Below are 13,930 nucleotides of genomic sequence, written 5' to 3'. Positions count from 1 at the left end.
GACAACCCACCATGGCCTAAAAACCCCACATGGTTGGTTGTCATGTTCTGTGGACCAGGCCATTGAATTATGTATTCCTACACATTGTGGAATAGGCATTACCATTGGAACAAGTAGTAGTAATGACACGTAGGATGAAGTAGACTTAATTAGGCACAGTGGGACCTAAGTTTCCCCTGAGTAAACTTGCATAGGATTGCATGGGATAGCTAACTTGAGCTGCTGGCTCAATTTCTTACCCTTTTCCAAGATCAGCTAGAACAAATATGTGGTCCTTTTTATATTTCTGTCATTGAAATTAGGTTTCCTAAAAAGGAAAATGGGGACTATTACTTAAAAGGAGGGTGCCTGAAACCCATGCTAAACACATGGTGGTTTGAATTGTGACTTCTGTCTGAATAATGATGATATTCCATGCCTTTACTGTAATGTGTAGTTTATATATCTGCAAGACCCATTTTTCCCTGTGGAAAATGTCAACATTTGGCAGTATAGCATCTTAAAGCAAAAAAGGTCATTAATGAAAGGCACTTATTTGCAATATCTAATATCCCATTCTTCAGCTTGAAGTAGAACTTTCAGAGAAGATCACAATAAAAAAGGGTATAACACTAAAAGAGTAATAGATAAACGGAAAGGTCTTTTCCTGGCACTGAAAGGATTGATGTCAGCGATTTCTCTCCAGGGGAAAAAGTTTTACAACTGGAGCAGTACCATTAGTTTGTCTGGAGGAAGTGGGGACATTTCAGAATTCAGGCATGTTTATATGGGAATATCTGGTCTTTAATAATTCCTGCCATTTATCAGAAAACCACTTATTTATTATAGCTTCCTTCTTAAGAGACTACAAATTATAGTTCTGTAAAGGAGAGCTAGAAACTTCTAACAGCTTGCATCCTCCTTGCAAAACTGTAGGTCAGTGCTAGGAAATCAGGTTATTTGCATCCTACAGATTAATGGATAAGGTGGGTTGTGTGTGCAGGTACGTAATGAGCTGAGAAAGGGAAGAGGGTATAACAGAATGAACACCAGGCAATTAGTGAAATTAAAGAGTGTGTGCCACACCCTGCAGCAGGATAATCTGTGCAGATTCTGAGCTGGGATAAAAAAAAGTTCTTGGATCTCACTTCATTGGCCATGACTTTTCTATTTCAGACATAGCAAACAGAAATCCATTGGATGGTCTTTCACCTGCTGTTGTCCGAGCCATGTTGATAACTATTCACTAAGAAATATTTCCTTCTGAACTAATTTCAACTATCAGTTCTATCCCAGTGAAACGTAACACTGGAAAAATTAGAATTCTTAAGGAGCTCAAGAAAGTTATCTGATCTAAACTGTTTATAGAATGAATATATTCACTAGAAATATGTATAAACACATAGATGCCTTCTGTTTAACTTGCCTGTACGCTCTCAGGCTAGATCTCAAACGGATCAGAAGTCAGCAATGAATGCTACATTGACAAAGTAGTAGCTATTGGTGTGTTTGTTCTTTTAGTGACACAGTTGGTTTCTTTACTCTGAAGAGCGTTGAATAATGCTTGAGCATTTTGTCAAGTGTACTAGGAATAACAGAAGTTACATTGAAGACCTCTAAATAGCCTAGTTTATCCCAAATAGAAATCCTTGCTTTATTTCCATCACTTTGATGGACAATGGTACAATGCAGTTGTGAAACATAAGCGTACACCATGTTTTACAGATGTTGATTTTATATATATGGATGAAAGTGAAGTACAAGGTTTAACAAGAATCGAGCCCCAGAGGCAGTCATTCTGTTTTCATAATTGCATAGATTTATTTAAGGTATTAGCAATACCTTTAGCACTGAATGGTGACCTTCATTCTCAAAAAGAGCCATGAGAAAATACTGCTGTTGATGTAGTTGGTAGGGGGCGGAATTGCTAGTAACCTTCAGTTAGTCTTCAGTATCAGGCTTTATCCTATGGGTTTAAAAAGTCACTCCAGTTACAGTAGTACTGTTTTGAAGTGTTAGTCTACATACATCTAATGACTTGGCATCAGCTATCAAAGCAGTACTCCAAGACTGAAATTACTCTTGTATGTTTGTTGTAGAAATGATGACAGGGAGATTTTATTGGAATGTCAGAAAAAAGGACCTTCAGGAAAAACATTTGCTTCTGTTGCTAGCAGGTTAAATAAAAATCCAACTCAGGTACGTATTTGGGTATGCAAGTATGCTTAATCTATTTCACATATGTCTATGTATTTGCCTTACTGGTCATTGTATATCTGCAGTAATATGACCCCATAATACTACACTTTATGGATTAAAAGTTCTTATAGAAAAGATGAATCAGAAAAATGGTGTATCCAGCTACACGTTGGTCTCTAAATGATAGGTAAGCAAGGGAAGCAAGCTGGACGTTTCATTTATAGTAAAAGTAATACATCTCTGTATAATCTTAATGTGGCACATTTGCTAAATACAACCAACTGTGTATATATTGTGGTATAATAGTTATACAGTACATATATTTTGAAATTTGTAAAAAAAAAATATAAGCCTCAGTTTCCTTTACTATAGTAGATAAATCCCAAATCTTAAATGGTTGCTGGCTTCATGGATTTAATACGTGTCATAAATACAGTTAGAAATTTTCTCTATTTGTATTCACTTCTGCGATCTCTAAACTGACCACAGATGTGTTGTGTTGTGTTTTTGGTGGTTTTGTTTGTTTTGGTTTTTTATTAAGGTCTTATTACAGTGCCCAGATTAAGCCATTCAATGTGAAGAAATATTTGCATGCAAAAGCCAGTTACACAGATTTTTTTCCTGTTTCAGCAGAATTTTCCTGCCCCAGGGTAACACCTGTGTGGAGAAGCATAATACATGATTTAAACAATCACACATATGGACAGTAACAGTTTCCATGATAGTAGGAGGGTTTCTAGCTGTCCCAGTTACCAGAATTAGTGAGGTTGCTTTGATCACATGGTTCGTTGTCCTTATGTGTGTAGGAAAGAAACTTTGCCCAGGTTTGCATGGCATGATAACCCACCATGGTTTAATTTACCTGCATGGGCTGTCATACTGTGCCAGGCATTCATGGGCACCATTTTTGCATAATGCCCACAGGCCCATGATGTGACATGTTATGTGAACCCAGGCAGCAGGGGTTGTTGGCTAGTTAGACAATCCTCAGGTATCTCTAAAATAAGCCATGGGTTAAGTGTTGTCCATTCTTCAAATAGCATTCTCTGCTGCTTTGGTTTATGTGACACAACAAGCCATGCCAGCTACTGACCAGGACTTGCATATTCAAAATGGTAGCCAATACATGCTGTAATACTACAAGTGATAATTAACTTACGGTTGTTGTCATGTCATGATAACTGGCTCATCGTACAAAATAGTTCTTCATTATCAGGAAAAAACCTGAAGTATGGACTGCTTTATATTTCGAGCATTACAACTCTTTGCTTTTCCTCTGCAGATTGAAGAAAGATTCAAGCAGTTAGTGAAGCTGTTCAAGATGTCAAACTGTAGTTAGCAGCAGTACTGCTGCTGCCAATGCTGAACTGAATTGCTCTGAGCATATATGCACTCTTTGTGTGTGTGCATGAGTGTGTGTGAGTGTGTGTGAGAGAGACTGTGCACACGTCTGAACGAGAGTGAGCGAGCTTACATGGAGTTAGCTGTTGCTTATCCTTTTACTTGCTCCTTTTAATACCCATGTGTCTCATAAGACAGCCCTGCTTTCTGAATTAATAACTGGGTCTTGCTGAAGATGTCAAACAGATTTGTGGAACTCAATACACAATATGGAGCACAAAGGGCTTATGCCCTGAGCTTCCTGTTTCTGAGCTTCCATTAAAACTTTCATAGATTTTTATTCAAGTGATAAATAAAGGTTGAGACAAGTCATTGGTGCTTTCTGTTCCTCTACATTCTGCAGTGTCTGGAATCACATTCTGTTAACATTGTTTGTGTAACAGAAGGCCAGCTCCTACTATGTGGAGAGTGATTCATTTAATTGAAATCAACAGCTGATATCTGTTGATACAGAATTTTTGAGAAAATTGGTAAGACATAGCATGCCTTCTTAAGTAGCCCCAAGAAAACAAAGGCATAGTGAAACAGCACATCCTTTTTCTCTCACTTTCAGAAAGTGTGAACGCAAACAGAAGTTTTGCAGTATATTATTCAAGCCCCAGTGTTCAAATGTAGTGATCATGCAGAATTTGTGTATTTATAGAGTTTGCTCTGCAAATAATCTAGCAGCATTTGTAAGTTGTTCCTTCCGCTTAATGTGACACATTGTTTAAAATCTATATTGAACTTTTTTCAAAGGCATGAACTTTTGCTTTTAAATCACAATTGGCACTTCATGCTCCCTTAAAATATTGGTTTCCTTTTAAATCATGGCTGTCTACAAAATACTTATACTAAGTGTGCAGTCTGAATATGTGATTTCAAAGGTGCCTTCAAGATTATTCTCCTGGATAAACTGATCTATACTCTCATCCTAATAAGTGACAGCATTTGAGGGGATGGCAATTTTGTTTTGGTTATGGTTTCCATTGAACATGCAGTGCACAGTACCGAAAACTTTAAGAAGGCAATAACTCCAAGCAGACACATATTAAAAAAAATAGTGACAGTTTGAAAACTTACCACATTTCTTAAAAGTTCTTTGCTTCCATTCTGACCTGGATGTCTTTGTAAGTGAATGTTTCTGTGTAAATTGTAAAGTTTTAAATATTACTTTTCTGTAAGTATTGTACAGGAGTCTATATTGTGTAAAATACTGTGTTTAAATAATTACTTGCAATTTTTGATTACTAAGACAAGTTTTATTTTGTATAAATTAAATACTGTATACTGTAGTACAAATCCCAAAACTTGTAAAGTGAACGCACTTATGTTATTAAAAGTTGACTTTGAAGGGTTTTCATAAGACACTTGGTAACTTTTCTCTCATGCAGTGCTTTGTAACTTATAGTCTATACATCTGTAGTCTTAATACTCCAGTGCTAAACCCAGCACCTAAGGCATGTTCCCTGACTTTGAAATCATGAAGCTTTGTTTCAGGTAAGTGTCTTGATGTAAGAAGAATTATCTGCATCAGGATTCCCAGCTTAGCTGCAAACATACTGTCCTTTTTCCAGAACTTAGGGAACCACTGAAAATGTGAAGCACGACATTTTCATCCTTCATTTCCCAATTTTAACATTCTCCCATACTAATACTTTGCTAGGCAAGAAATTCAAATTAGAATTATAATGCTGAGATGAAGCAATCTGTTAACAGGAGGAGAGGGTCAGGATCCTGGATGCAAATAGGCTAGAATAGGAGTGGAGAGAGACAGCAAGGTAAAGGGATGAAGCGGGGCGGCGGGAAAGCAAGGCTAGAGGCTGGGAATAGAGAAATAGAACAGGGGAAACAGTTGACGGGAGAAGGTTAGATAGAATCAAGAAGTAACACTTGGCTGCTGATCAGTGGCAGATTAAGAAATAGGAAAGAAGATGGGTGTCCTGACAATTTTCAGGGAAGGTTATTTTTTAAAAATGGAGGTGGCAGATAGTGGAAAGCTTCATGCGCATTATTGCAGGTTCTTGTGGGTGCTGCATGGTGGACCCCATTCATTCTCAGTACAGCACCATGGGTAGATCTCTATAGCGTGACTTACAATGTTCAATTATGCTTTGAACATCTCTGTATAATCAGCATTAACTATATGGTGCAGATAAGGTACTAAGGGAGAGATAGCTGATGGATTGGTCAGTTCCTGGGCCAAGGTGAGAAATGGTGGAACCTGTGGTAGCACACTGTGGCACATTTGCATAGCATTTTGAAGATAAAAGCAGCTCAGACCTTTCATAAATTGGGTACCACAGTTAACTCAACCACCACAGTTCCAGTAGTAGAGTTGCCCAGAGCACTGTCTGAACCAGTTTTACTGGATAAATTTCAGTTGTGGATAGGGCGCTTGAGCAAGGTGTTCCAGGAGGTTGTTACCTCTTCCTTGAGAGAGTGATGTTGCCCTCATTAAGGAGGTGGTATTTTGGCCACTCTTAAAAAAGCCTAACCTGGATGATGATGATGATGGTAACTGTAGTCCAGTAGCCAACGTTCTCTTCCTGGACAATGTGTGTGAGTGGGTGGTTGTTGGTCACCTCCAGGTACTCTTGAATTAAATAGATTATCTAGGTCCATTTTAGTAGGGTCTCAAGCCTGGTTTAGGAATGGAAAATACCTTAGTCACCCCGTTAAAGGCCATGAGGAAGACATGGCGAACATGCTGTTGATTTTAGACCCCCTCAGTAGCTTTCTGTACCCTCTGTACCCACCTGGTATTCATCCAGATAGGTTGCCTGGGATGGGTACTGGGAGCACTGCAGTGGAGCTCTTCCAATGCTACTTGGATGGCTGGTTCCAGCAATTGGTGCTGAAGGATTATTTCTCTTTGCTGTGCAGGAATGCTGTGAAGAGCAACAGGGCTCTTTTCTAGCATGTATGCCCCCCCTCCATGGTTTTCAGCAACTACATGAAGTTGGTTAGCTGGAGTTATGGGCTGAGATGTCAATATGTAAAGGACACCCAGCTCTATCCTGCCTTTTCATCATATCTAGAAGAGGCAGTAGATGTTCTAAGTGCCTGGGCACAAAAGTGGTTGAATGAGGGGCAGTAAACTGAGACTCAGTGCAGAGAAGATGGATTAGCGGTTGGTTTGCCAGGTAAGTATAATATTCAACCACTTTTGTTGGAGGTCACACTCACCTGAAGGATCTGGTTTGTAGTTTGGAAGTGTTCTTGGATCCTTTATTGTCACAGAACAACCATTTATCATAAATCAGCTACACCCTTATCTGGGCACAGATAGCCTGGCTGCAATCATCCATATTCAAGTAATCTCTTACCTGGATTAGTACAGTGTATTATAATAGGGTCTATATTGGGTCTATTCTGCAAAGGTCCAGGAACTGCAACTGCTCCAAAATAGGCCAATGAGATTGATAATAGGGATAGATAAAAGAGATTATCCTTTGCCCTCTGCAGGGATATGGGCTGCTAGTCCACAGCCAGACCTGATTTAAACTACTAGTTTTAGTATTCGAGGTCCCAAACAGCTTGGGCCAGGTATCATCTGAAGAATAATCTTTTCCCAAACCCTAGGAAATGAGGGCGGTGGCTACCAAAACCAGCCATCACCACCCTTTTTTGGTACCCTGATTATGGAGTTGGTACTGTTGAAAATTCAGACTCTACCAGAAATTCAGACTACCATCTTGGTCCCTCAAAAAAACTGCTGTTGACCTAAACATGGTTATACCTCAACAAAAAGATCCCAATGCCTTACAGGGCATCTGCAACCTGCAATTGCTTGAACAGAGCTTATTAGCTGCTTTTACTCATTCAAGTCTTGGCTGGTAAAGTGTCTTTTCCCCAACTTAGCATGGTTAGGAAGATTGTGTCACCAATTACTGCTGCAGTAAATAAGGCTGTCCTTACCTTGTCCTACAGTCTTCCTAGCCTGGTACCTATAGATGTTTTCATGAGCATAGACCATGTTTCTAGGGAATATGGGAGCTGAAATCCAAAAAATCTGGATGGTTCTGCTTTGGGTAAGCTGTTTTACACATTTGAACTTTACCTAAAGATGTGACCAATCTGCTGGGCCTCTTGCATTTGAGCCCTCAGGGTTGGAGTGATGCTAGGAAGGCTGAAGGAACCACACAAGCCATGAGACTAGACAAAAAATGCAAATCACACATTTTACTGGTTGTATCTTGTATGTTCGCAATAGCAAGGCATGGGATGGGATGCCCAAAAAGCCACAATCCTATTTCTGCTAAACCCTAAAGCTACTTTCTGGGGATCAAAGGGGATCAGCGCAGGCTGCAGCTGACCAATACTGACTGAAAACAGCGAAGCGCACAGCAGGCCCATGGCCTCACCCCCTGCCCCTTATGAGCCAAAAATGTGGTGGCCAATTAGCAATAAACTGAACAGAATCAGTAGCCCTGCCTCACACAGCCCAAGTACCCAGGTCCCCATGGAAGCAGGTGCTTCAGGCCATTGTCTCTTACATTTTTTATTAAAAACAAAAAACTCTCTGTGCATGCCAGTAGAGGATAACTCTTCATGAATCACATAAAGAATGCTGTAGTCTAGGACACTTCGTGCCAAAATAAACATGATAGCCATGTTAGATAGATTATAGTAACAGACTTCCCATTTTCAAAGGCACTTTTGTGCATGCAAGCTGCCATCTCAGCTCGCTCCCTGGAATAGTCTTGTGGAAATCAGGTGGGGCCTCTCCTGAAGCAAATATCCATATAATTATGCTTCAGCTACCTCCAGGCCTGTGCTCGCTCGCTCGCTCGCTCTCTCTCTCTCTCTGTCTCTCTAATCCCCATTGACTTTCAATCAGATGTAGAGAGATCCGTAAAATATTCTGCTGCTGTATTAAAATGAATAAAGGCTTAACTGGAATCCTATGACCCTCAAAGATGAGCTTGGTGAGTTCCTAAGGCTATAGATACACAAACAGCCCTCGCTGAAGACCATAATATGCCTTCTCACTCTGCTTCAATTAACAGCAATGACTTTGATGGCCCTACTCATTTTCCATTGACGAGTATCTTTTCCGTTAGTAAATACCTTTCAAACTGCATAAAACGAGGGAATTTAGTTCTGAGAGGGGAATGCACCCTTTGCTTTTGCTTATGTGTCACACAGCAGAGGGTGTTTAAGCACGCATATTGTGATGACATTAATTAAAGCAAAATAAAGCACAAACAGGGATGTCTGTCTCATTTCAAAAGTATTTTTATCCGTTCTAGTGTCTCAACCAGCCCCTCCCCCTGAGTATTAATCGGAGCAGTCCGTGCCGCTAGGCAATAGACTATGAAATCGGACATGACCGATTGATTGCTGACCATTGATTCACATGGAAACTAATGGAATGTAAAGAAAACATAAGAATCCAGAGGTGCTCGACGAGGCAGTTCATGCATTTTGCAAAATAAACTCATTTACCAACTGGCTGGGCACAAGGGGTTAACACATTTGGATCCGAATGAAATTAGCAGGGGCATGACAAGGCAGGGGAGTTTGCCCTAAGCCTTAGGGAATGGCTTGGCAGAGCTGGAATAATTGTATGATAATTCTGGCTAGAGGCACTGTCCTGTTACCAGCTAGCCGATCAAATCTGCCAGTGTACTTTGGACTCGTTATTTCTAGCAGGCACAGAACTATGAATTATAGTCGCCATGTTGACTGTAAAATATATTTGAATTTACTCTAAGAACGTGTGTGTGTGTTCGTGTTTGCGGAGAAGTTTTGAAAGGATGCTTTCTGGGCCGTATGTTACTTTTCTGGGCCAGAGCGGTTTATAATCCTCCAAAAGACTTATGAACAAGAGAATTATCATTAAGGTAAGCAACGGCATAATATCTGAACTTATTTCACACTTATTTCACAGAGGTGATATTTTGCTTTTGTATATTCTGTCTTTATGAATTTCTGGTATACTTTTTCCATATTGTAATAATAATGGTTCAGATTCACCCAGACATCTTTTCCAGATTAGATGCTTTGATTGGAAATTGTTAGTCATGACAAATTGGTATGGTCAAAGAAGGGCTTGTACTGGATTTTATTCATTCATTCATATACTATTCTTATCTATATTTTTCATGTGGTTTTCTAAATTGGAGAGATATTAGAATGGTGGTGGTGGGAAGAAACGATTGAAAAGTCATGAGAGGTGGAATGTTTTTGATTTTAATGTTTTTTACAATGTTGTGAAATTTCTTAAAGAATTTCTTGACATTCCAAGTCCATTCATTTTAATGGATTTTACATCTAAATGGATTTTATATCTATATATCCAGGTTTTTGCAGCCTTCATCAGGAAAAAATGAGGCAGGTATTCGGTTGCAATTGTGTGATTGGGAAAGGCAGCCCTCGAGAGTTAAGAAGATGCATGTCCTTTGTTCAAGGATGCAGGTGGCCCAGCTTACAGGGGTAGAGGGTACCTTTTCAAGTTAAGCTGCCAAGTTCACTCCAACCAAATGGGCTGATGGTCATGATCTCGGAAGACTTTAGGTGGGATTGGATGAGTTTGTGGGGAAGCTGCCATGCAGCTAGTTAAATATAGCAGGCATCTGGGAGGGCAGCATACAGCTGAATAGCGGATGCTGCAGAGGGACAACAGCTGATGCCTGTTACCTTCAGGAACGGTATGAGCATCAGCCTGCATTGTTTGTTTTTAGTTAAGCTAATTATGATGTTAATGCACCTCCACATTTTCCCCTTAATCCACCCAAATGCAACCATTCCTTGATAGTTTGTGAGGTGAGTGAATCATTTTAAAAAATCACATTTGTAAACTTACTATTTAGAAATTTAGACACTGGGTTTTGTCCCATTTTTGTCTTTTTATGTATGCTGTGAAGGTTTTTCCCCCCTTTTTACTATAACCAGCAGCCTGCACAGATATCCTTGATATTGTACTGTAGGACAGCGAACCCTGAAAACCTTGGGCACATTTTGACCCCTGTAATTGTGAGAGTCACTGGAGCTTTGGGTTTGGGGGAGCTGTCACAGGTTTCCATCTGCAGATTTCCAAAAGCCAGGGAGCCCTCTGCAAATGCTGAGATATATCTCAGCCCAGGTCCCTTCTTCTGTGCTGGCCTTCTGTAAATGCCCAGAGTATCCTGAACACAGGGGAATATTTCAGATCAAAGCAGACTGTGGCAAAATGTTTGCCGGTGTCATTCTCCACTCTTGTCAGCCTGGCAGAATAGCCCAATGAGCCTTTTTCTGAGGTGGATTTCAGGCATGGTGGGCATGAAATTTTACAAGTATGCATTTGTCTGCTGAGTGTTTAGGGCCTCCATATATGAAGCCCTAAACCTGGATTAGGCCCTTCAGGCCATTGGTTCATCCTTTGCAAACAGCACCACCTGCAGGCTTTCTTCTCTTAGTTTGCAACAGGTGACATGAAAGAGCACAAAGACACAGGATTGCTCTGAAGCTTGGCATTAAATGGAGAGCCCCAATCTTTTTTCTTATAGCAAGCAAAGCACAAATGCTGCTGTCATTGTCCCTCATGCTAGTGGGCTTGAGCCAAGATCAACTGGTAAGATACGGAGTCCAACAAACAGAATTTGTCAAGGAGGTAGAAACCATCCATATCTGGTTTTTTTAATGGCAGAACCTGACATTTATTGGTAATTCTTAAGACTTCAAGATACCCAATAGGAAAAGGTAGCTGGTTTTGAGTTTTCGATGTTGGGATATTCTGCGTGCCTTCAGCATGCCATTTCCATCATTAAGGACTCAAAAAGAAGATCAGTTGTGAAGGTCCAAAACAAGCCTTCCAGGACATGCAGATCAAACCTGAGATTCCAGAACAGCATACAAGGGAATCCAAGGGGAGAGTTTTCGAAGTCCCCCTTCTGAAGCTGTGGACATTTGTGACAACCTTGGAAGGAGACTCCAGAATCCGATCTCTCCCCCAACTCGTTGGCAGCTATGGCAGAGAGCACCACTGGGTGCTCCTCAGGGTCCAAAATGTGGTCTCCAAGGCAGGGAAGGAGGTATTTCAGAGGGTAGGGAGGCAAGAAGAGACCACGTGAGAAATTGCATGGCCACCCAGACCAGCCACCTACCATGCACCTCCCCTGGATGGGTTCAGGGGCCCATCCGAAGGAAAACCATTTAACATGAGGACAGAGGGGTGAAAATCGCCTCCGTGCTCCTGCTGCCTGCAACAGCCTTGCAGGCACTGAATGCTTAGAAACCTCCAAGATTGGCGGATGCCATGCACACCCCTGTAGCCCCCCCCCCCTGCCTTTGGGAACGCCCAGATCTCCCGCTTCTTTCCAACATTTACTAGCAATAGCACAAGTGCACATTTATGTCAAAAGTGAGTCCTGTGACAATTTCTGGCACCTCAGTACATTTCAGTAAGTTCAAACTTCAGAAAATAATCAATTTCACTCATCCTTTCTTTGTTTAGAATAAAATATTGCAGGGACAAACTAGGAAAAGTCCCTACAGGATATATTTTCCACATATTTCATTCAAGTAATTATATTTGTGGTTAACAATATTAAAGGTGTCCAGATGTCTCAAAAGATGCTATTCTCTAATTATGAAATAATTTAATGAAATGTTTTAGATTTCATTCTTTATTGATTAGAACTGTATCCCACCTTTTTATTTTTTTTAAAGAATTCAAAGTGGCTAACATCATTCTCCTTCTATGGCTCTCAATCTTATCCCCACAACAACCTTGTGAGGTAGGTTGGACTAAGAGGCTTCTCCCCTGCCACCCCAGTCGTTGCAAACTTGCATTGCTGCTTTGCTGTTTTCTTTTTCTTTGCTTCTTTACAATTCGCACTGGAAAAGTGGGTGGGATGGAAAGAAACAAAATGCCCTTCCATTTGCAGCAGTAGCTTCAATCCAGTGGTGTTATGAGTGGAAGTGAGGACAGGCAATTTAGCCAATGTACCTCACAGTCCTCTTGGCACATTATTTTGAAGAAATATCTTGACCAGAATATCTAGAACAGCCCACTGCACACATAGATATCATGATATTACAAGTTTTTGCACCTCAGCTCTCCTAGAGGGGCAAGGAGATAGTAGTAAAAATCTACACAAAAAAACTGAAATGTGCACCTCTGGAGCAGATTTGAGAAGAGCTGAGGGAAGAAGGAGAGCAGGGACCCAGGTAGACCTCCACACATTCACAGCGCATTGGCTGTAACTGTAACAATCGTATGTATGCTGAAAAGGTGCCATCATGCATCCAGTGATTAAAACAAACACATTAGTCTGGAACAGACTCTGAATTTTTACTCAGTTTTTCTCACTCCATCAAGCCCAGGAGCTTTGCTTCCCTGACCCCAGGAAGGAAGCTAAAAGCAGCCTCTGTGAAGAGTAAGCTAGTTTCCTAAGGAGCCGGGATGCAACTTCCTGTCTATAGTTCTTCTTTTATGCATGTTCAGGACAGCACAGGGCCCGAATTCTAGGTAGTCCTATTGATCAGGTTTGACAAAATGCATTCCCAGCCAGAGCTGAACACTTGCTTTCTGATATATGAAGGGAAAGTGCATTTTTGTCTATCAGCCTTCTCCAACCTGATAAACACCAAACGTTTTTGGACTACAATGCCAATCCTTTATTCGCTTTATTAAATTCAGAAAATTTCTATTCTGCTATTCATTTAGAAAAAATCCAAATCAGTTTTCTAGGAAAAAAAAATACAACCCATGATTACTATCATGATAAAAGAATAAAACCTCATTAAAATAAGCAGGGGTAGCAGCATTACTGATCAGGGAAATTCTTCTTCAAAAAGATGTAGTCTTAGTTGTCAGTGGAAGCATTCCACCTTAGACGGCTGTCCAATCTCAGTGGGGAGGTGGGATGGAGAAGGCTGAGAAGCTCTTCAGCACCATGACCAAATGAACCTCAGCAGGCTGGGTTATGGCACCCAAGGCCTCCTCCTCAGCATACATAGGCCAAGTGGCCCATATGAGAGCAGGCAGTCTCTGAGAGTTGTTAGGTCTTCATAAGCAGAGCATTCAGTTCAAGAATCCACTGCATACAAGAAGAGAACTGAACTACTGAGCAGTAACTGCAGCTTCCAAGCCAGTCTCAAGGGCAACACAAAGTGACTGCAATAGTCCAAGCTTGATGTTGCCACTGCATGCATCCTTAAGGCCAGAATCCTCTACTTCCACTGGCAATACTGGCTGATGGGAGGTGCTATCCAAAATCCATGAAGACAGCACAGTTTAGACTGCGTGGTTCAGACCACCATACACCTACCAGAGAGAATCTTATATAGGTAGTTCTTTCCTTTGGAATGCCTTTGCTAACACTCTAATTTTAGTCTGAACCGGATATAGTGGGAGAAGTTTGAAACAAACCTACATAAGTCT

General features: G+C 40.8%; 1 protein-coding gene across 1 annotated transcript in view; it reads left to right on the top strand.

Moving 5' to 3' along the window:
* Window positions 1-4,936, top strand: part of CASP8AP2 (caspase 8 associated protein 2) — a 16,702-nt gene extending 11,766 nt beyond the window's left edge. The window contains exons 6-7 of the mRNA XM_044430342.1: window positions 2,079-2,178; window positions 3,461-4,936. Of these exons, the coding sequence (XP_044286277.1) occupies window positions 2,079-2,178; window positions 3,461-3,517 (157 nt within the window). The 3' untranslated portion in view covers window positions 3,518-4,936. The remainder of the gene's footprint in view (window positions 1-2,078; window positions 2,179-3,460) is intronic.
* Window positions 4,937-13,930: the final 8,994 nt, after the last annotated feature.

This window comes from Varanus komodoensis, unplaced genomic scaffold (genome assembly GCF_004798865.1).
Source record: "Varanus komodoensis strain SLA01 unplaced genomic scaffold, ASM479886v1 scaffold1, whole genome shotgun sequence".
Lineage (NCBI taxonomy): Eukaryota > Metazoa > Chordata > Lepidosauria > Squamata > Varanidae > Varanus > Varanus komodoensis.
This window is presented reverse-complemented; position numbering and strand designations above follow the sequence as displayed.